Source organism: Castor canadensis, chromosome 9 (assembly GCF_047511655.1).
Source record: "Castor canadensis chromosome 9, mCasCan1.hap1v2, whole genome shotgun sequence".
Lineage (NCBI taxonomy): Eukaryota > Metazoa > Chordata > Mammalia > Rodentia > Castoridae > Castor > Castor canadensis.
The window spans coordinates 115,502,868-115,524,770 of record NC_133394.1 but is presented as its reverse complement, the minus strand read 5'-3'; the positions used below and the strand labels follow the sequence as shown (position 1 = coordinate 115,524,770).

At 43.8% G+C, this 21,903-nt stretch overlaps 3 protein-coding genes and 1 non-coding gene across 17 annotated transcripts in view; 2 read left to right on the top strand and 2 right to left on the bottom strand.

Annotated features, from left to right (window-relative positions):
* The first annotated feature begins 2,648 nt into the window (after positions 1-2,648).
* Slc10a4 (solute carrier family 10 member 4) lies at positions 2,649-8,675 on the top strand. Its single transcript, XM_020158425.2, has 3 exons — positions 2,649-3,360; positions 4,112-4,322; positions 7,616-8,675. The coding sequence occupies exons 1-3, from the start codon at positions 2,789-2,791 to the stop codon at positions 8,126-8,128; spliced, it is 1,296 nt and encodes a 431-aa protein (XP_020014014.1). The 5' UTR covers positions 2,649-2,788; the 3' UTR covers positions 8,129-8,675.
* Positions 8,676-9,244: 569 nt separating this feature from the next.
* Positions 9,245-13,394, top strand: Zar1 (zygote arrest 1). 2 transcript variants are annotated; one of them, XM_020158458.2, is made up of 4 exons: positions 9,245-10,204; positions 11,740-11,832; positions 11,916-11,990; positions 13,028-13,390. In XM_020158458.2, the coding sequence occupies exons 1-4, from the start codon at positions 9,272-9,274 to the stop codon at positions 13,169-13,171; spliced, it is 1,245 nt and encodes a 414-aa protein (XP_020014047.2). In that variant the 5' UTR covers positions 9,245-9,271; the 3' UTR covers positions 13,172-13,390. The 2 variants fall into 2 exon arrangements, with proteins under 2 accessions (XP_020014047.2, XP_073898402.1); XM_074042301.1 differs by lacking the exon at positions 11,740-11,832 and having other exon boundaries at positions 13,028-13,394.
* A 1,521-nt stretch (positions 13,395-14,915) lies between these two features.
* Positions 14,916-15,045, bottom strand: LOC141411264 (small nucleolar RNA SNORA51). Its single transcript, XR_012436068.1, has one exon. It is a non-coding gene; the product is annotated as a small nucleolar RNA SNORA51 (small nucleolar RNA).
* A 1,515-nt stretch (positions 15,046-16,560) lies between these two features.
* The window catches only part of Fryl (FRY like transcription coactivator), a 222,240-nt gene continuing 216,897 nt past the window's right edge, over positions 16,561-21,903 (bottom strand). For 10 of the 13 annotated variants that reach the window (XM_074042290.1, XM_074042288.1, XM_074042295.1 and 7 more), the window contains 4 exons: positions 20,963-20,980; positions 20,109-20,219; positions 18,968-19,158; positions 16,561-18,671 (listed from right to left, as the gene is read on the bottom strand). In XM_074042290.1, the coding sequence (XP_073898391.1) occupies positions 18,413-18,671; positions 18,968-19,158; positions 20,109-20,219; positions 20,963-20,980 (579 nt within the window). In that variant the 3' untranslated portion in view covers positions 16,561-18,412. The remainder of the gene's footprint in view (positions 18,672-18,967; positions 19,159-20,108; positions 20,220-20,962; positions 20,981-21,903) is intronic. The other 3 variants (XM_074042296.1, XM_074042300.1, XM_020158456.2) reach the window with 1 other exon arrangement.

Here is a 21,903-nt window from a genome sequence, read left to right as displayed (position 1 = left end):
GTTTTCAGTCTTCCCCCATTGCACAAATTGCCTTCCTCCCCAATCCCAAGAGGAGCTGGATGAATGAGTCAGTCTGCCTATAATTACTGCTCATTTAATTTGATTACGGATTGTAATATCTTTAGCACAAGGAGGAGGTGTTCTGAGGCAAATAGTCTTGGTGCCTGCACACTTGCGCTTCAGCTGGATCCTCTGTCATGTGTGTTCTCTGTTTATCCTGTGGCTTCAAGAATATAAAAGCTTGTGTTAGTTAGCTTTCTATCAATGTAACAAAATACCCAAGATAACCAACTTATAAAGAGGAAAAGGTTATTTTGGCTCAAAATTTTAGAGGATCCAGTCCATGATTGATTGGCCCTGTTGTTTTGGGGCCTATGGTGACAGCTGCAAATTATGGTGGGAGCACATAGTACAGCAAAACTGTTCACCTCATGGCCAGAAATCAAGTCAGTGAGGAGGAGGCTGGGGTCCTACAATGCCTTTTGACACTTATCCACTGTGCCCCTCCTCTTAAAGGTTCCATAGCTCCCAATAGTGCCAACCCTTTAATACACAGTCCTTGAGGGTATACAGTCAAGATCCAAACTATAGCAAGGTTCTACAGTGTCTCCTCTTTTCTTGTCTGTTTCTCCAGGTGCATCCTCTCAATATACTCAACATTTGGGTAACATGTTTCATCGTACATCTAAATATCTTTGTTTTACCTACATAAGCCTAAATGAAAACTTAGCATAATTTTTTTATCACAACTCACTTCCTTCAAAGCTCTATAGATGTTACTGCTTTTTTTCTTTCTTTCTTTCTTTGGAGTTTAGTGTCTTGGAAATGTGTAAGAACATGGTGTTTTCCTAAATGCTTGCGAAGCTCTGCCCTCACGTAATCAATCATCTAATGAGAAGAAATAATTATTTGTGATTAAGAGTGCAGTATGAAATGACCCAAACAATGTATGCACATGTGAATAAATGAACAAAAAAATTAAAAAAAAAATAAAAGCAAGAAAAAAAAGTGCAGTATGGTGTGACTTTGTCTTGTTTTTCATATTCTCTGCCATTTCCATGAGATTTGGGGAGGAGGAAATGCAAACACCTGGACTTTGTGCATCTTTGGGTAATGTAAGTTACCCACATTCCTCTGCATCAGGGACATGGACAGGGACCAACTCACTCTACCTTGGCTCTGCTCAAGAGTAACCATGGGCTAAGACAGCCTTGATTTCCGCCTAGACATTCCCATGTTGGCTTTCACAGCTCAACTGGCTAGAACAGTATAGTCACTCCAGAGAGCACAATCCCTCTTCGAAAGGCACCACCTCCTAAGAACTCTGAATTTGATTTGTTTGGGGATAAACCTGTCTAAATCAGAGAATCTCAGCACTTCATTTCTTTTCGGTCCTTTAATCTCAGTGTCAGGACTTTGCTCTTGACACTTCATAAATCTGTGGCCACTGGAATATCTTACCTGTCAATAACTTCTTAAATACACATATTTCATAGAGACTTTTCTTAGCTGAGCTTAAGGACATAGCAACATGCACATTCAACTGGGTACATGTGAGTATGGTTTGTCCCTTTGTCTCAGATTTCTCCTTTGTGAAAAATCTAGCTTGTCACAGTAGGGTAGCTATGGTTGACAAGTAATTGAATATTTCAAAATAGCTAATGGAGAGGATTTTGAATGTTTCCAACACAAAGAAATGATAACTGTCTGAGGGGATTGCTATCACCCCATCTGGTTATTAACATTGTACACATTATTAGAATGTCACACTCATAAACATGTACAACTGCTAGGCAACAATTTAAAAGTAAACAAATATTTTTTAAATGGAGCTTGTAAAAACAGCATCTATCCCATTGCTTTGCCACGATAATCAAAATAAATATACACACCCCCTTGCACAATCCTGGCTCAAAAACTACTAGCTTTATTATTACTTTCTACTTTCAGACTGAGCATAAAAACTTGTTTGCAAATTGAGGCCAGATATTATGTCCTGCTGCCAGAGAATCGCTCATTATTTGGCCAGGCGCCCCTCTCGATGCCTGGGGCTGCAGGTTAATATGTATATGGTTTATGTGCGTGCATAGATAAGCTCCCCACCCCACCCTTGGAGAGTCTGGTCCTCTAGATTTCATTATCAAAGGGGCAGCGTTCTGGTGACTACAAATAGCAATTATGTACTTCCTATTTCCAAAAGCTAGAAGAAAGCATTGTGGATGTTTTCATCATAAAGAAATGACAAGAGACACTTTCAGTCTGATTTGAACATCACACAGTGTATACCTATATGCAAACATCACATGATCCCTCTTGTACCATTTTTATGTTTTGATGTATGAGTTAGAATAATTTTATTTCAAAAATCAGAAAAGAACAAGAGGCTGTGCCCATTGGAACCGGGGATGGGCATTCAGACCAGGGTTTGTCGTCTTGTACTGCAGGTCTTTGTTCCGTCCCTGGCTGCACTCTAACAGAACCACTTAGTGATGATTAAAAGGGGGGGTGGGGTGGGGAGAACAGGCGGGAGGGTGGGGACAGGCGGCGGGGCGGGGCGGGGCCTGCGGGGCGCGGGGCGGGGGCGCAGCCTGCGCGCGGTTCACCTTCGGGGACTGCGCTCTGCTGAGTGCCAGGCAGCGCGCGGGGCGCCGCATCGACGCCGGGCAGCACGTCAGCGGGGGCTTGGTTCCCAGGCTGGTTGGGAGGCTGCGGACGGACGGACGGACGCGCGGTCGGAGGGGACAGAGGACAGAGCTCCGCAGACCTGCGGCCTCGAGCCGACAGCGCCATGGACGGCCCGGACAACGCCACCCTGCTGTTCGACTCGTCCTCGCTGTTGTGGGACAACTCCACGCTGTCGCTCAACGCCAGCAGCCCGAGCCCCGGCACCAACTTCCCGCTCGCCCCCGCCTCCAGCGCCACGGCGGCTCCGAGCATCCGCTTCAGCCCCGGCCCGACCGCCACCCCGGAGCCCACGAGCAGTGGTTTCACGGGCGGCGCGGAGGGTCAGGGCTCGTCCCCGTTCCCGCGGCCCTGGGTCCCCCACGAGCCCCCGTTCTGGGACACGCCGCTGAACCACGGGCTGAACGTGTTCGTGGGCGCCGCCCTGTGCATCACCATGCTGGGCCTGGGTTGCACCGTGGACGTGAACCACTTCGGCGCGCACGTCCGCCGGCCCGTGGGCGCGCTGCTGGCCGCGCTTTGCCAGTTCGGCTTCCTGCCGCTGCTGGCCTTCCTGCTGGCCCTCGCCTTCAAGCTGGATGAGGTGGCCGCCGTGGCGGTGCTCCTGTGTGGCTGCTGTCCCGGCGGCAACCTCTCCAATCTCATGTCCCTGCTGGTTGACGGCGACATGAACCTCAGGTATGGCCCTCGTCCTCAGGCGTCTTTCTCACCCTAGTCGATCGCGGTTACAGTCAAGGGCTGAAAGCCAAGGAGAGCGGACACAGAGGTGGACGGAATGGGGCTTGGTGGAGGGAAGGGGAAGGGGACTCCCCATGTCGGGAGGTAGTGTGTCAGGGGGATGATCTAGACGGGGACAGAGCTGCCGGAAGGGTCACAGCCCCGGCCCTTTAGGGCTCTCGCTATCCTGCCGGAGTGCCAGGCTGTTAGCGCAGGTCTTCGGGCACTGCAGGACAAAGAGAATGGGGAAGTCTGAAACTAGGACTCGCCGGAAATGCAAAAGCAAATTAGAGCGATCGGTCCAATAAAGAAGGTAATCTTATATAGAGTGCCACATAATCGAGTTTAATCCAACAAGTAGCATCCACCAGCTTTACCATGTCTAATATTGCTGGGAGCTTGGGAGGATTAAAAGAAAAAGAAACTGCTCTCTCTCCCCAGAACCATCCGGATTCAGGCGTTAGACAGCCCTCCTCCTGATTGGGGTGGCTGGTTTTTCTTGCCTAGGGCTCATGTTTCCATTAGGCATTAAGCTCAGAAAAGCGACTGTCTAGTCAGTCCCCCATGATGAAGTAGGTTCTTGCAGATTTCAGCCCCCAGGACTTGCAATTTTACCCCCCCCCACACACACACACACAGACCCAACATGTAAGGAAAAGGTTGGCTGGCCCTTTGGCTCAAAGCCCTTTCTGACTTCTTCCCTTTTCTGCAGCATCATCATGACCATCTCCTCCACGCTTCTCGCCCTGGTCTTGATGCCCCTCTGCTTGTGGATCTACAGCCGGGCTTGGATCAACACCCCTTTGGTGCAGCTACTACCCCTAGGGGCGGTGACCCTGACTCTCTGTAGTACTCTCATCCCAATTGGGCTGGGAGTCTTCATCCGCTACAAATACAACCGAGTGGCTGACTACATTGTGAAGGTAAGGTGCCTCTTCCCTTCTGTGCTCATCTACAGTCCTTGGTCTCTGACCAGCAGCTGAAATGCTACAAGTTTGGAAAGCAAGGAAAGGAAGGAAAAGTCTTGGCAGTACTTGCACGGATAAACTATGAAACAAGTTTATGCAACAAACTTTTGGAATTCCTAGAATTATAGCTCCAATTAAGATAGAGCTCATGCGTGGCATGGTGGTTCATGCTTGTAATCCCAGCACTCTGGAGGCTGAGACAGGAGGATCTAGAGTTCTAGCCAGTCTGGTCTGCGTAATGAGACTCTGTGTTAATCAAAACATAGCTTAATTAAAAACAACATACAGCTCTAGTAGCATTCATGGAGGGGAATCAGGCCATGGGGGGGTGGAGATGACAGTGCATGCAACCAAATGGCAACATTTTCCAATAACTCTATTACTAAAAAATCAAAGTGGATTAAATACAAGTATTTTAACAGAATTTGTACATGATTTTAGAAATGCATTGCAATATTTCCAGAAGTGGATCTCTAATTCTGAGAAACCTTGCAGTAAGTGCCCTTAAAATATTTTATTAATTAAAAAATAAGTTGACACTAGTAGGATTTTTAAAATTGAAAAGTCAGGTTGTGTTGATATAATGTGCAAAATACTGGTTTTAAAGCACAAAATAAAATTCGGTCCTGAATAATGTCGATTATATTACCATCGCTAAATTTGACTTTTCCTTCCCCACTGCATTATTTTATATGACTTCTAGAGCTCGGGAAAGAATGGGAGGTTTTTTTTCATTTTAGGCAGAATTTCTCCAATATTGCATTATTTTTAAAAATGGGTGCTTTTATAGCAATAGAGATTTTCTAATAGCTAACTGGAGAAAAAATAGACTATTTGTAAATTATACTTTTTTTGAAAACTCAGCTAGTGAAAAAGAGAAAACCATGAACAGGTTGCTCATTTCAGGAAGTTAGTCAAATAAAATACATAATTAACTATTCTAAAACACAGAGTCAAATTCCTTTACACAAATGAGGGGGGAAAGAGACACTCCAGTGTTTCAGTTATGTAGACTTAAGATATAATCTTTTGTGTTTTACTTCTGTTATTTTCTAAAGTAATCTAACTATACATGGGGTCAGTCTTTAGTTGTATGAAAAGTAGAGGGTGAAGAAATGATTAAAAGAACATGTGAATGTAATAAATACACTAGCATGTAAATATACATATATTTATACATAGTTATACAATACACCCATAATCTTCAGATGGATTTAGAATTTATTAAACTTAATCATTAAGCTAATGCATTATGCCATTATTATTATTGCCATTAATGGAATGACATTTACTATAAAACTTCAGGAATTTTCAAGGAATTGCAAGTTGAAAGAAAAAGAGCTATTTATACACTAAATCCAGAAGAAATATACTTAAATAACAAACAACTCAATAAGATTGGCTACTTTTACAATTAAAGTGAGTCTATCCATAGTCTTAATTAGCACACTATTAAGACATGCTTCATATAATTGTTATACTTTTGTAAACACTTGAAAATGAGCACTAAATCTCACTGCTCACCCAAATGATTTTAAATATTAAATACTTTAAAGGAACTTTGGAACCAATGTTTTTCAAAGTGAAGAATCATACTCTCTGTCAATGCTTTCAATGTGGTACATTTTCAGACTTAAGTTTTGATTTGTAATAGTTTGGTTTCTGCCATTTGTACATGTGTAGTATGCATACCTTATATAATAATTATTTCAGCATTCTCTAGGGTAAAATTTCTGACAAGCCCAGATAAATTTTAAATAATTTTTAAATAATTTTCAAGGCTAGGCACAGTGGCTCACAACTGTAATCCCAGTTACTTGGGAAGCGGAGATTGGGAAGCGGAGATTGGGAAGCTAGTGGTTTGAGGCCAACTCAGGCAAAAAGTTAACTTTCAATAAGCTAGACATGGTGGCACATCCCAGCTATGTGGGAGGTGTAAACAGGAGGATTATAGTTCAGGCCAGCCCAAGTGTAAACATGAGACTGTGAAAAATAAAAGCAAAAAGGGCTAGAGTGCCTTCCTAGCAAGTGCAAGGCCCTGAGTTCAAACCCCAGTACCACTAAGAAAAAAAAAAAAAGCATCAACTATATGTCAATCCCACAGACTCCAAAAGGGTTCCTTCCCTCTTATAACCAGAGCAGCAGAGGCAACACTTGGGCAGTTCTCTCTGGCTCAATTCCCACCTTACCCCCATTACATTAAAAAAAAAAGTTAGCTACCAATCTGAAGAGGTACTAGGAGGGAATTTTTAGCTTTCTACATTACTATTTATTTGAATGAGTGAAATGTGCCAGTCAGAACATCAAGATGACATTTTTTCATGCTTTATACAGAGATAGCAGTATTATATCTAAGCCCATCTATTATAATTCCTAAGCATTGTTAGAAACTTCCAGATGGGAGATTTCTCATGAACAAATGAAAAAGAGAGGGGTGTGCAAAATTACAAGTAATTCCTCACATTTAACAGTTGCATTTTTTTCTGTTATATAATCTGAGTTCAAAATTATTTCAATATTGTTAACAATCCTCTGCAGTGTATTTGTTTATTGGTGGTACTGGGGTTTGAACTTAGGGCTTTGTGCTTGGTAGGCAGGTGTTCTACTGCTTGAGCCATGCCTCCAACCCTCTGCTCTGTATTTTGAAGGTAAAAAAGTCATACACTAGGTTAGTTTTTATTAAAAATTTTAGTGGCCTTTTATCTCTTGTAAAATGACAACTAATTTTTTATGGAAAACATGGGGTCCTGTTCAGAGAATGGAAACTTCCATTTGTCCACTCTGTTCCTCAGACCATCCCTGGGTTATCAGGCTCAATACTAACTGCTCCATTTTTAAGAAGCACATTGACAAATTTAATACATGCTCAGAACAGTCAGCACACTGAAACAAGCTACATGATGGAAGCTGAGAGGCTGGGAAGTTGCTTTGGAGAAAAATAGCCTTCCCCGGATTACCGGTTTACAACTTTCAAAGACTGGTCTCATACTGCTCTTGGGGACCCATCCAAGGCAATGGCCAGAAGCTATAGAAGGCAACTTGACACTAAACTTAAAGACAGGCCTCCAAACAAGTAGACCTATCCTACATGGATTTGAGTGCCTTCTGAAAAGGTGACCTCCCTATCTTTAGAAACACCAAAGATCTCCTAGATGAGTATTTTCTTCCGTGAGCCTAGGATTCTTTTGCTTGGATTCCTCTTCGGTGGTCTATTACTGATGGCTTGTTTATCCATTTTCTGTTACTAGGTTTCCCTGTGGTCTCTGCTAGTGACTCTCGTGGTCCTTTTCATAATGACCGGCACTATGTTAGGACCTGAACTACTGGCAAGTATACCTGCATCTGTTTATGTGGTTGCCATTTTTATGCCTTTGGCAGGCTATGCCTCAGGCTATGGCTTAGCCACTCTCTTCCATCTTCCACCCAACTGCAAGAGGACAGTATGTCTGGAAACAGGGAGTCAGAATGTACAGCTCTGTACTGCCATTCTCAAATTGGCTTTCCCCCCACGCTTCATAGGAAGCATGTACATGTTTCCCTTGCTTTATGCCCTTTTCCAGTCTGCAGAAGCAGGGATTTTTGTCTTAATATATAAAATGTATGGAAGTGAAATACTGCACAAGAGAGATCCTCTAGATGAAGATGAAGATACAGATATTTCGTATAAGAAACTGAAAGAAGAAGAAATGGCAGACACGTCCTATGGCACAGTGAAAGCAGATAACTTAATAATGATGGAAACCACCCAGACTTCTGTCTAAACATGGAGATGCAGACGAGCTTCTATCTTGCTGAAATGTTCCTTATATCTATGGCCTGTGGTGGGCTTATGGTTTACATAAAGAGTAACAATTGGTTCACGTTACTTCTAACAGTCTTGATCCTCCCATTGTAAAGTTGCAGTGGCGTAGTAACCAAGTGTTTTCATAAATTACAAATCAATGTCCTAATATAACTTGCACCTGGGTCAGTTATAGTGATGCCTCACCTGGTTACGTGTGCTTTTCGGTTTTCACTATTCCCGGTTTCTGTGACTGTTTAACAGATAGAAACTTGTATTAGAAAGCAGGGATTGGACCAGTACAATTTTGGTGCGCTATGTGAGTAAAACCAGCGATCATTGTAAAGCATAATTGAGTTTATGTAATTGTAAAACAGAATATGCTTGCTCAACTTCTAAATACCTGATAGTGTTAAATTTTGACCTGCATTTGGAAAAGTCCCAAACAGGTCAACGAAACAGTGAAATACAGTATTTTATTGTCAAGCCAGTATCAAATCAAGAGAAAATTACATTGATGCATTTGATTATTTGATCTGACATCTATTTATTGACAATGATCCACCAATATGTTTCCAGTGGATTCAGTTGGTCTTCTGCATTTATGTAAACACATGCCAAATCAGTTTATCTTTTGGAGAAATGGTTTGATTAGAACATGTAGAACTACTCTCCACTCCAGAGAAGAGCAAACTGGTACCTCCAGATCACCACTTGGGAAGGGGAACTCCAGAGAGCAAACAGCCTGTGAACTGAGACAACAGTTACTAGGCCCAAGCGGTTCCCACACCTTGGCATTTTGCTTACTAGCAACTCCTGGGACAATCAGGGTACGGGGACCACCTGGCCCAGCGGATCCCATGCTGATTCTCTGGTTGAAATCCTAATCTGGTCGGCCTTCTGTGCGCATCATCTAAGGGTGCTTGTGTCCGCCTCCAGGTGTGGAGAGTTTCCCTACGGAAGGTCGGGGAGGGTTCCCGGGTGGGGACGCGGGCGGTGGCTGGAAGGGCGCGGAGGGCGGTGCCGCGCGGCGAGGGGCCGGGGGCGTCTCCCGCCTCCCGGGGGTGGGGGGAGGCCGCCTATTTAGGGCGCGGCAGCGGGCAGCAGCAGCTGGGCTGCGTGTATGGCTGCCTTAGGGGACGAGGTGCTGGACGCTTACATGTACCCGGCGTGCGCCCCCTACTCATACCCCTTCCCCTACCCGCCGGCCGCCAAGGCCAAGGGCGCGGCGGTTGGGGATGGCTGGTGGCTCCGAGGCGGGGGCTACCCGGCCGCCGCCTCCCCCTTGTCCTCCTCTGCGACAGGGGCGGCCTCGCCGTCCTTTCCCGGCTGCGCGCCGTTGACGGCCGCCGAGAACTTGGACAGCTACCGACGGGCGCAGCTGGTGGCCCTCCTGTCGCAGGTGAGCCCGGGCGTCGGCCGCCTCCCGCGCCGGACCAGCAACCGCGACGTGGCGGTGCAGGTGAACCCGCGCAGGGACGCGGCGGTGCAGTGCTCGCTGGGACGCCGCACGCTGCAGCGCCGGCCGCGCGACCCCAGCCCCCCGGCCGGCCGGGTCCCCAGCGCCGAGGGCGCGGCGGGCGGCGGCTCGGCCTCCCCGCAGCCCGACAGCCCTGCGGCCGGCGCCCCGCGGCCCGTGCGCTTCCCGCGCACCGTCGCCGTGTACTCGCCCGTGGTGTCCCGCCGCCTCACCGCCTTCCTGGAGGACGAGCCGAGGCCCGGGACGCCGGAGGGAGAGCGAGGGCCGCGCCCCGCGAGGCCGCCAAGCCCGGAGGAGGGCCAGGAGGCGGCGGAGAAGGCGTCCCGACAGCCGCGGTCGGAGGAGGACGAGTGGGAGCAGCCGACCGACGGGCCCGGGCTGTCCCCGCGGGAAGCCCGGGATGGCGGGGTGGCTCCGCAGCCCGCGCCGAGAAGTCGACAGCAGCTCCCGGCGGCGGGAAGGCCGGAGGACGGTGGGGACGGCGGGGACCGCGGGGACGGCGCGGAGGCGGCCGCCGCGCTGGAGGGGTCGTCGCCGCGGAGCGTAACGCCGGGCAAGGAGCGCCTGCGCTTCCAGGTGAGGCCATGGTGGGCCTAGGTGAGCTCGAGGAGGGAGGCCGGGGTCTCCTCCTGCGGCCAGGCTTGTCGCGACACGTGGAGATGCCACGCTTCCTTCTAGGGCGCCCACCTTGTCTGCGCGGGGGTTTGCAGCCGCTGAGCGCGGCAATAGAATCAAACTGAGGATAGCCTGGCTCGCTGGCAGCAACTTTGGTGTCCTAATAAGACTGTTCTTATTCTGATCACGTCTGCGCTGTAAGGCCCAGGCGATGGACGCATAGCCCAGTCTGGACTGGTCTTCGGATGAGGAAGATGAGCTACACACGCAGCAGAGCGCCAGAGGGTGAATTTACTGGCGGGAGGGTCAGTGCCCGAGGATCCCTCTCATTCCCCGACTAAATGTGGCAAACCCCGCAAAAACTGTCACAATCCGTTATGGACTGGGCTCCAAATCTGCTGTCCCCTGACTCTTGCCTCCATTTTCCAAGTGGACAGTCTAGAGAAGCTGAAGCTTCTGAGTAGCCCAGGCTGGCTTCCAACTAGTGGGCTTCCTGCCTACGCCTCCCAAATGCAGGAGGTACAGGTGTCCCCTATCATGCAGAAGCTTAGTACTGTATTGAACCAGTACTGTGGAAGAATTCTCACCTCCCAGAAACTCAGTACTCCTTACGTCTTTGTAGTGCCCTGTGTTGCTCCCGGAGACGGCCAGAGCCAGGCCCTCAAGGACTGGGGCACACCCTAGGTAGTTGTAACTCGGGGGAAGTGGAGCGTGGAAAGGTGTAAGAGGTGTAAAGGACCCTAAGGAGACTTTTTTTTTTTTTGGGGGGGGGTGGTAGTAGAATGGGAGGGGGAATCAAGAAGCAAGGCTGTCAGTATTGGCTTGGTCATTGCCATACACAGCTGGATATGCTCTTAGGCAAGTCTTAACCTTCCTGGTCGTCTTGTTTGCTCACCTGTGCAATAGCAGCATAGTGCTCTCCAGAATACTACCGGCCCTAAAGGCCTAACTCTTAAAAACTTGCTTACAACTTCTCTCTGGGTGGGAAGAAAAGCTTAAAGATAAGGCAGTACTATTCATACTAAATGAACCATGCTTACAGATGTGTAGCAGGACTGTCTGATGGAAACTAGCAGCACAGTGATTTTAATCTGGGTGACACCTTGTAACAGAATCTTGGATGCACAGCCTTTTCAGTGTAACAACTTTCACCTGTGCATATTCTAAGCTCAGACCTTATCCTGCAAAAAAGACTTGGGTAACTCCATATCTGAGTTTTCCCTTGCCTGAGGGAAAAACATCTATTTGTCGATCAGCCTTATGAGTCAAATTAATCTGGTATATAAGCTGTTTGGGCTCCCATGTCTTTGTTTGACTAAGATTAACTCAATTACTACATTCTAGAGGCTTACTCAAACCTGACCCTATTTTCCTCCATTCCTTCATTCCTTTCTGGAATGAAGTTGCCCATTTTAAGTATCAAAAAGATCTTCCCAGCTTCTGAAATGAAGGATAATCCAGGTGACGTGTGGGTGAAATACTGCTGTCCTATTTAGTTCTTAGAGCAGAAGTATGGCTACTATCATTGCAAGGACTGTAACATCCGGTGGGAGAGTGCCTACGTGTGGTGTGTACAAGGCACCAACAAGGTAAGGGACACTAACTTACTGAATCTTCCTGCCAGAAGTGTCAAGAGGCTCTTGCTTCAAGCTGCTCTTCTGTCTCATCACAGGTTTACTTCAAACAGTTTTGCAGAACTTGTCAGAAGTCTTACAATCCTTACCGAGTGGAGGATATCACGTGTCAAGTAAGTGTTTGCATCTTGTGTCTGAGTTAGACAGTGGTAGAGGGGTTTAGTGTATCTCCTTGAATGTGTTTCCTAAGAGATTAGGTTCCCAGTGAGCTTAGGTTTTGATTGCTTTTTGCTGGGGGTGTAGAAATCATATCCCACTGGGAAATATGGGGCCTGGTGTTATCTTCCTTCTGTGCTTGTAAAATGTAGTCATGTTAAGCCTCTTTGGAACCTGTGACCTCACTTTCAGTATGGAAGAATGCTTGCCTACCTATTGAAGGGTCTAATGTAAGAGAAAACTGAAATAGGATACTTCGCTGCTAACTTGCAGTAGTAAACATTGACTGTTTTATCCAAATACTTCATAGAAAGCACATATCCAAATATTTGGCATAAGCACAGGAGTTCAAAGTTTGTTTTGCCTAAGAGCTCACAAATGGAGTTCAAGATCATTTTAAGTTTCCTAGCTCTATGGGTTAACTCATAACATAGCTTGCTTACTACTAAGCATTTGCTTAGCACTGTGCAAAGGGGCTTAGATAACCTCAGGAAAGAAGTGACTATATTTACCTGTTATCGCATAGCTCATTGAGCCTGAATTGCCGTTTGAGAGCCTAATCAATGCACTTGACTCGAGCTGGATATTGGAAGCTTTGGGGTGGGTGGAAAGAAACATGGGAAACCATCTAGAATCCCTTGGGTTGGGGAAAGCACCCTCTTGAAAGTTAAGATGCCTTAACCATTCTGCTCTTGGCTTTCAATGACAAGTTCAACCTTGGCGAGTAGAGAACAAATCATCTTTCTGGTGCAGGAGACATCTTCTTAGGGGGTTGTTTCATAAGAAACTTTACACCCGAGAATCGAATCCACTGCCACACATGGCAACATAAACACCCTTTATTCCTCACTGTCACAGCTAGGTAAGGATGTGCACACAGTCAAGACCTTAGAGTGCATTCGGGAAGTATTGGGATGGACTAGAAATATCACTGAGAGGTCCTAAAGAGGTCACTAGGGTTTATCTGTATTTCTGACTTTTTTTTTTTTTTCAGAGTTGTAAAAGAACTAGATGTTCCTGCCCAGTGAGACTTCGCCACGTGGACCCTAAACGTCCCCATCGGCAAGACTTATGTGGGAGATGCAAAGGCAAACGCCTGTCATGTGACAGCACTTTCAGCTTCAAATATATCATTTAGCAAATGTAAAAATGGTTCTGTCTAACATCGTCAGTGGAGTAGACAAGGGAACTTCATTTCATGCTCCTCCTTCCCTCTCCCTTCTCAAAATAGCTTGTGAAAGGCAGTGTACTCTGACAAAGCCTTCAAATAAAGGTATTGCAAAACGGTGCCTAAGACTCCGCAACTTATGTCTCGAGGTTGGCCTGTCACCTTCACTTCATTAACATCTGTCTATAGCATGCAGTGGACCAGGCTGAGGTAAGTAGGTTACAAGCACTTGAGAAACTATTTAGAGGCTCGGACTTGTGGAGGTGAAGTCTCTAAGAAAGAAGCTAGCTGAATCTTAAACATTTTTGGGGTCGGGGAGCACTGCGATTTGAATTTCGGGCTTCATGCTTGCTAGGTAGGAGCTCTTCCCACTTGAGCCACTCTGCCAGCTCCCCCAAAACACCTTTTAAACATTAAAGCATTCTTCTGGGGTAAGTGCAGGCAGACTCCAGATTTGCGACCCTGGAAGTAACCTAGAGAGTGGCTGGTGGGGTGCAGTGGAGGTGTAGAAGCTTTAAAGCATACAGGTGACCTTAAGTAGACTGGGAGAACTAGCCAGCCTGACCATAATCTCACAAATGTGGCACAAGGGAGGCTTGGAACAGGGGATGACTTGCTAGCTTCTTCAAGAGGTGAACATCAGTGGCAGTTCTGTGGTGTTGGGGTTGATCCTGGGGCCTCAACCATGCTAGAGCAGGGCTGTATCTTAGAGCTTCAGTTCCAGCCCTGGTAATTTTAAAGGACAAATTCCAGGTGTGATGGCGCACACCTCTGCAACCTTGGCAGCTGCTAGGGGCTAGCCTGGGTTACCCAGGAAGCCCATCTCAACGACTTCCAAAAAAAAAAAAAAAAATTAGGTCTCCTGCTTTAGAGATTTAGACGCAGGCCTGGCTTTCATTGTCTTTATAGTTAGACTGGTACGTAGCTGTCTGTACTGCACCTGACAGCTGCCCTAAGTGACTCCCAGAGGAATGGATTCCACTGGCAGGTCTCTGAGGTGGACAGCTTGGGGTTTAGAGCCTGAAGTGCTAATGAGGCTGAGTTGGGGGTTATTGGTTTAATGACCAGGCCCCACTAATGCCTCCTTCCAGTTTTCTGAACACTCCATTTAATGTTACTGCTTGAAGGGCTCTGGTTAGTATGTAATCAGAGGGGATAAAAGCCTAAGGTGGGTTTGAAGCCTCTCTAGAGCCCTTGTTCGGAGGGGGAAGGCCTACCTGTGTCAGTGTGGAACTAGCCAGAGTCCTAGGCACCTGCCCCACTGAATCGCTGCTGGATGAAGTGTCTAGTAAGTACTGCAGGTGTTGCTGATGGAAATGTGAGCAGCACCTGCTTAGTCACATCTCTACTGAGTACGGAGAACCAGCACAGTATGGCCTCCACCTTATGCAACTTTCTGTAGAGAGAAGGCTGTTAACTTTTACATAAATGTAAAATGGGGGTTCTGACGTGATGTTAGGCCTTTGGGCCTACCTAAAGGATTGACACCAGCTGAGTGGGAAAGAAATCTTTCACATTAGGAAAACGTGCAAAGGCCCTGTGGTAGAGAAAACCAGAAAAAAGGTCATAGTGGAAGACTACTCGAGGACAAGATAGATGAAGCTAGTGGGGCCAGACTGGGAGGGCTCTACAGGGCCTACTCAGTAGGCTGTGCCTTAGAATCATTAAAGGCTTCAAAGGTGTGATATGGGGGCATGGGCAGAGACCCACTTAAATTTTTTCCCCCATTCTCAATACAGACCAGGCAGAGGCCCTGGGCTGAGGTGTATATGGGGTAGGCTTACTTTGCCGCCTCTTTGTATCCAGTCAGTGTGAGAATGGCCTGTGGTAAGCACCAGGAAGCCAGACCCACTTTTTAAGAAATAATCACTGTACAACTAAGGAAACTTACAGGGACTGATGAATTGGTGGGTCCAAGAAGTGAATGCTAAGAACTTTAGGTGTGGGTAAAGTAATGTTTTTACTTGTTCGTGGTGCTTTTTTTTTTTTTTTTTTTTTTTGGTGGCGTACTGGGGTTTGAACTCCTGGCCTCATTGCTAGGCAGGCGCTCTACCACTTGAGCCAGCCCTGTTTTGTGTTGGGTATTTTGGAGATAAGGCCTCGTGAACTGTTTTGCCCAGGCTGGCCTCAAACCTTGATTCTCTTAATCTCTGCCTCCTGAGTAGCTAGGATTACATGTTATTTTTGATTTGGTTGGGAGCAGATACAGGAAAATTCATCTGACTCCCATACATGCAAGGAGCACATACTATGTACTTAAGCATTCATTAAATAAGTGAATGAACTATAAAAACCTGCCTGCAACTAGTCCTGAGACAAATTCTCAGGCTATTAAGGTGGGTAGTTAAAATCATTTTTAAAAATGTTTTTGTTACCACTTTTCCTAACAATGCAGCTAACCCTACTTTACATTTGAGAAAGGTGAGGCTCAGACTGTTCTACTTAGGGTGCGTGAACATTCGGATGCCCAACAAAGCGGTCATGAGTTACAATGACTGCATTTTAGCAATGAGAGCACCACCAACTGCCCGTGTGTGTGACCCAAACCTCCCAAAATGTGAGGAGCTTTAAAGACAGAGGCTAGAATACTCCAAAATGTTATCTATGGTGTTGAGAGGTCATGGCAGTTGTCCACATTTCCTTATCTAAAGTAACCTTGGATTACTTTGAAAATCAGAAAACGAACGCTATAAAATAACTACACTGGATCAGCTATTTTGCTTCATTTAGGTGAAATACGAGCAGCTGTTCCTCACGCATAGACCTAAATCAGCGCTGTGCTCTGGCACTGGACAGTCTTTGCAGACAGGTCATCCAGTGATTTCCTCAGATTAAGGTAAGCTGTGGCTAATAGCTACATTTTCTACATCACAAAAGAAAATATTTTTGTTGTGCAAAAGTCCTTTGGCTATCTTAGAAGTAGCATGAACAAATTGCCAGATCTCTTTTGCTGTTACTTCATAAACAATAAATTTAATGGAGAAAGGGTTGTATGTAGTAAAAACTGGGTTCTAAGCAGAATGAAATAAGGTAATAGATTAAGCACTTGATGTAGTTTATCAGTAATACGAGGGGAAAATAAGTGTAAGTTTGGGAAAAATCCAATTGCAAAAATATATCCTAATGAACTTGGTTGCATATTGCTTTCTATAGGTGTACTCATTTTTATATATTTCTAAATTACATATAAATGCAAAAGGCCAGTTTTCAACTGTTGAAAGTTTTGGTTTGGGCAGTCTATTTTGACTACTTTTGTTCTCTTTTTTTAAAAGTTACTTGAGAGCTCTGCAGGTACCCTTTAAAGTTTCTAAATGATGCACACTACAGTCGTTCATCCATTTTAAAAATACCACACAAACCAAGAGCTACAATGCTTTTTATTTTTAACAAAAAGGATCTAAGGAGGGTGAGGAAAAAAAAGGGGAGAGTAAGCTAGGATGTAAAGTGTGGTGTGTCTCTGGACACCATCCCTCTCTGCCTGCCCCACACCCAACACTTATTAAATAATTTAAAGGACACCATTTACAGTACCAGAACACCGTTAAAATAATTTTTTTTATCAGGGTCAAAAAAATACAGTGATTATGAATGTGCCGTGACCAGTTATGGAATCTTGCAGGAGACATAACTGTGGTCAGCAGTCCAACGGCGTGCACAGTGCCTTCAATTAATGCACTTGAGCATAATTACATTTCTGGCAGGGTCCACACCCCCAAGAAAAGGCAAAGCTAAGCATTTCATTTCTACATTCCAAACTCTGGAATCACAGAGCCTAGTTGAAAAAGAAAGTCACAGTGGGTAAGAGATGCATATAAAAAATACAAGGTGTTCCTTTCAAATCAGGAGTCGTGGGACTACATTCATTTCTTTTTACAAAATGCTATTTAAAAAAGGACAGAGAATCCAGTTCGTGTTATGCTACAGACTCAGACAGTGGATAAGTATATTGCGTGTTTTGGTAGTCAGTCTTCAGGCTTCCTTTCTTTTTGTCCCATAGCCCCAGGTTCCTTTAAGAAATGTGAGTCCTGAATAAACACATAAAAATGCATTTTGCATCTCTTCTCTTGAATTCTGCGTACTTCAGAATCTGCAAACCACATATTCTGTCATCAGTGACCACAATTTTTCCTTTAGCTTTGTACACCTATTCTTGTATAACAGTGCATGGCACGAATGTACAAGAAAATACTGGTTTTAGTCTATACAGTTCCTGTAATAATTATGGAGTAAAATAAGTTAACTTTTCTAAGGAGAATAGCTGACGGGCAGCACACATCTTTATTTTTACATTTTAAAGTCTCTGCAGGCGTCTACTTTGGTTAGTTATCAACAATCATAACATAAGCACTGATCAGAGAACTGAGCAGCATTCCAATAACGTTAACAGATATATTATTTCTTTTTGAAATACTGGGAAGGCCCAGTTTTAAAATATTATTAAAATGTTCTAACATTTACACACTAGGAAGAGTTAGAGCTAATAAAATAAAATTTCTTCAAAAATAATCTTGCAGTGCTCTTTTAGGCATGCTCTGAGAGTAATCACCAGACATCCACACCTTGAAAATAGGACTGTCACATATCCACACATCCCAACTCACACACACAATTCCTTACACAGACCAAGAAACAAAAACACTCCAAACCCTTATCCCATAAGTTGGAAAAAAAAAAAAAACTCAATTTTTTTTTTTTTTTTTTTTTTTTTTTTTTTTTTTTTGCAAATAAGTCTTGTGTATAGCTGTCCTACTGGATGTTCACGTAGATGATGAAGTAGTAACTGTGGATTATGTTGATGACTGGTAGAAATCCAAGTCACTTTGCAGGTCTTCAGCTACAATGAACCAGCCTCCATTTCAGCCCCATGTCACCTGCTCTCCATGTCTCAGAATTACAGGCCGTTATTGCAGACTCTCTTGGAATTCTTCTTTCTCCAGAAAGTAATATATGCATCACTTTTAGCCCTTTTCTTCTCACGTAGGTTAAGTAACTAAAAAATTTTTTTCATACAGTTGTTATGGGAGGTATTGGCAGCTGTTAAATAGTCCTCTCTTCAGATCTTTGCTTTTCATGGTTTGCCATTTGTTACGCTTTAATTGTAAACGCTGCCAGAAAAGTTCTCAGTGAATTGCAAGGGTTCATAAAAGGTGCTTGGTTAATATTCTTAATCATCTGCAGTTTAGTTTTCCTCTCTGTAATGTCTGACACTTCTCAGAACCCGGTGCTCACCATGTTTGCAACGGGCCTGGCCTGTGTTAGAGGCTGGTAGGATTGCACCATGCGCAGAGACTCTCTTATCTCCAGATTGAGCTCCATCAGTTTGTAGTTGGCTTCTGACATGTCCAGGTTAGAGCCTATGACTGCAAAGCTGCCCGTCTGGCCCAGTGTCTGATGATGGAAGTAGATATGCAGCAGCGTCTGCACAGGGTCATCGTCACAGCTGCCAAAGATGTCGCTGGGCCACAGAGTTCTGAAAACACAGGGTTGTTTTGGTTTAAGTTCTCAGATGTAAGAAATTATTAGTAGCTACTGTGTTTAAATTAATACCTATTACAACCAAATTGCCTAGTGCATAACTGGTATATTTTAATATTTGCGCAGATATATTACTCACCACCTGAGGGTGGAAAAAAATCTAACAAGGGTATTGAAATAAAGTCACGTTTGCTTTTCACAAAGACATGACATTGAAACGTCACGATTGAAAACTCTGAAAATGCCCAGTCTGGTTATATAAAAGCATCTTTAAATCCATGTGCCTTTTACCTGAAAGCTTTGACTTGTGCTACAGCTGAAATAAATTCCTTATTTTTCAAAGTTTCAATTAGAGAATGAATGGCAGTTTCTATCGTGGTTTGCACAGCTTTGGAAATGTCGATTTCTTCGTTTTCCGAAGCAGCCTCGGCTTCTTTGAGTATACTTTCCAGCTGGGCAAGCCCCTCCGACATGTTGATGACCTAAAACAAACACAGCTTTAAGGGGCTGCCCAACCTTCAGCAGACGGGGACATTTAGTTGGCTGGCACAATATACCTGATGGCAATAGCATTTTCTCAAAGTTCATTTTCAAATGTTGAATATTTCAAGGCCTCCTTTCAGTAGGAATAATTTTATCCACCAAACAGCAGTGTTTAAATCCCCCCGCCCCCCCCATGCACCTTTTTTTGAGCAGGGCTCATTAGATAGCCCAGGTTACCCTGAACCTGAGATCCTCCTGCCTTGGTCTCCCCTGTGCTGAGAGTACGGACAAGCATCACCATATACCTGGTTTAAATATTCTTAATAATTCAACAAGTTGTAATAAATGTTTATGTTGGTTTTAACAGATTGCATGTTACATTTTGGACAGTAAAAATGCATTTACTGTTATGGGGGAGGATCATGAAAAAAATTTTAATGGTAAAGGAAGAGTCCTTATTTTAAAAGAGTTTTTTTACCCTGGGTTCTTTATATAAACACATACAGGCACATATATTTTTCTCCTTACAGATTTAACAATTTAAAAAACTCAATTATTTCTCCAATGATAGTTTTGCCCCCCTTTATCTGCTGATATTAAAACTAAGTGCACTACGTTTGAACCTACACTTTAATGGTTTTCAACATGTTTGTTCTTGTGCGCATTCAGAAGTAAATGGATGTGACATTGGGTCTCACTGACTTGATGTGTTCCTCTAGAGAAGATCTGTTTCTACCACAAAAACCTTTGTCTTGAACCTCTGAAGATGGCTGGATGTTGGTCACCTTACTGATGCATCCTGACATAGCACATCATAGAAAAGGATAATTCCTTAGCTGATAAAAATGATCCAATGTAAGTGTCTTTTGGCTAGCTATTCAAAGAAGGAACACACATATATATAAAACTTTAAAATTTTCTAGAATCATGACACCTCCAGAATATTTACCTCTGCTTCATTTTTTATTGCATTTACTTGGTTGATAAGTTTACAGTAGGCCTGGAAGAGAAGCAGCAACTGAAAATGCAGTTTGTATAACCTTCGGCAGAGCTCCAGTTCCTAGAAGTAAATATTACATTAAATTTAGGTATTATTTTCCACGTGTGACTAGACAGCATACTTCCAATAAAAATTTATAAATAATCATGTTAAAAATGTCTTGCCATTTATTTTTCTGCAGTAAGCAAGTTAATATGGTGTGCAGTCAATGAAAGGCAGATGAAAGATGCTTTGAGGATTGGCAATAAAGTAAAAACAAGGTCCTTGTTGGTTACATAATTCCTTTTTAGTGTAAAGCACACTTTTACCTTGGACAAATAGAATGTACCAGAAGGCAATATACAGGATGCTTTAAAACTTTAAGTTCATAATGGGAGGAATTTACAAATGCATCGACTTTTGCCCCCATCGCATCTGTCAACAAGTGCTTGGTAAAGCAAAATGGAACTGGGTAACCTCTTACCTAAAGAGTAAGACGAGTGTGTCTTAAAAATGGAGTCATTTCTTATTGAGGTCAGACTATGAAATTGATATGTGCATTTTGATTTTTAAAATTAAAAAATTTAGAAGGCAGTATGTTAGTTATAGATTTAGAAAAAGATGACTAGTTGTACATACATATTATAAGATCTCATTTTATAGAACCAACATTTCATGGATTAGGGCTATGCAAAATCAAAGCACATACTACTTTTAAAGTAGTCCATGACAAAACATTGCTAGGTCACAAAAGGACAAATGGCAGATGAGAACCAGTTTGTCTGGTAACGATAAGGAGTCTATGAATCAAGACAGTCACTTACTGCTAGAATTTCCATTTGCTAAGCAAGAAGGTGATCGGGTCACAAAAAATACAAAGAAAGAAAAAAAGACCAAGAATTAGTGTAAGAAATCATATTAACTAGGGTCACAGCTGTCCCAGGCAAAATGAAGAACATTTATTTCACCCCAAAGAAAATTTTATTTCCAGAATACAACTTTCTAGACATTGCAACAATTCAGGGTGGTTTTTTCTTTTATTTTTTAACTCTTTGCCAAATAACTCAAATTCATTTTGGCTACGCCTTTTTTTTTTTTGTAAGAGCTATAAAGAATAAAACAGAACTGAGGAGATCTTGGGAACTTTGGCTATTCTAAGTGTTCATCTATATAGGTTTAATAGCATTTCCAAGAAGCAACAAAACCCCCCAAACTAAACCCAACTGTAGTAAAATTTCCATCAGTAATGTGGAAAACTAACAATTTGAAAATAAATTACCATTGTTTTTCAAGAAAGAATTGGCTTTTGATTTTACATAGTAAATACTTACCCATGAGAAGATTTTCTCTGGGGGGGCTCATTCTAGACTTCCTACCCTTCAATGTCTAATTAGGCCCCAGGTTGCCTTAGGTGCTGAGCCACAGGGCAGAAGATCAAGAGCAGATGTGTGTTTTACCTTGCACTCCAAATGTCATTTAGTGTAATGTCAGAAATTTGGTCTAACTGGTTTGAATCAAAGGAAATAATGTATGTAAAACACATTGTGAAAAATCTTAATTTATGGATTATCAACAATTATCACATTAAAATATCTACAGCAATTTGGACCTGGTCTCATTAACAGTGACTTGTAATTAAAAGCAATTATTTATATAAAATGTAGCTTCTACAAGTCATTCTTGAACCTGTGTTTCTAAATAGTTTCCTCTGAAGGACTGTTTATAGAACATTTATTCCTGTCAATTTAGAAAGGATTTGTTAAGC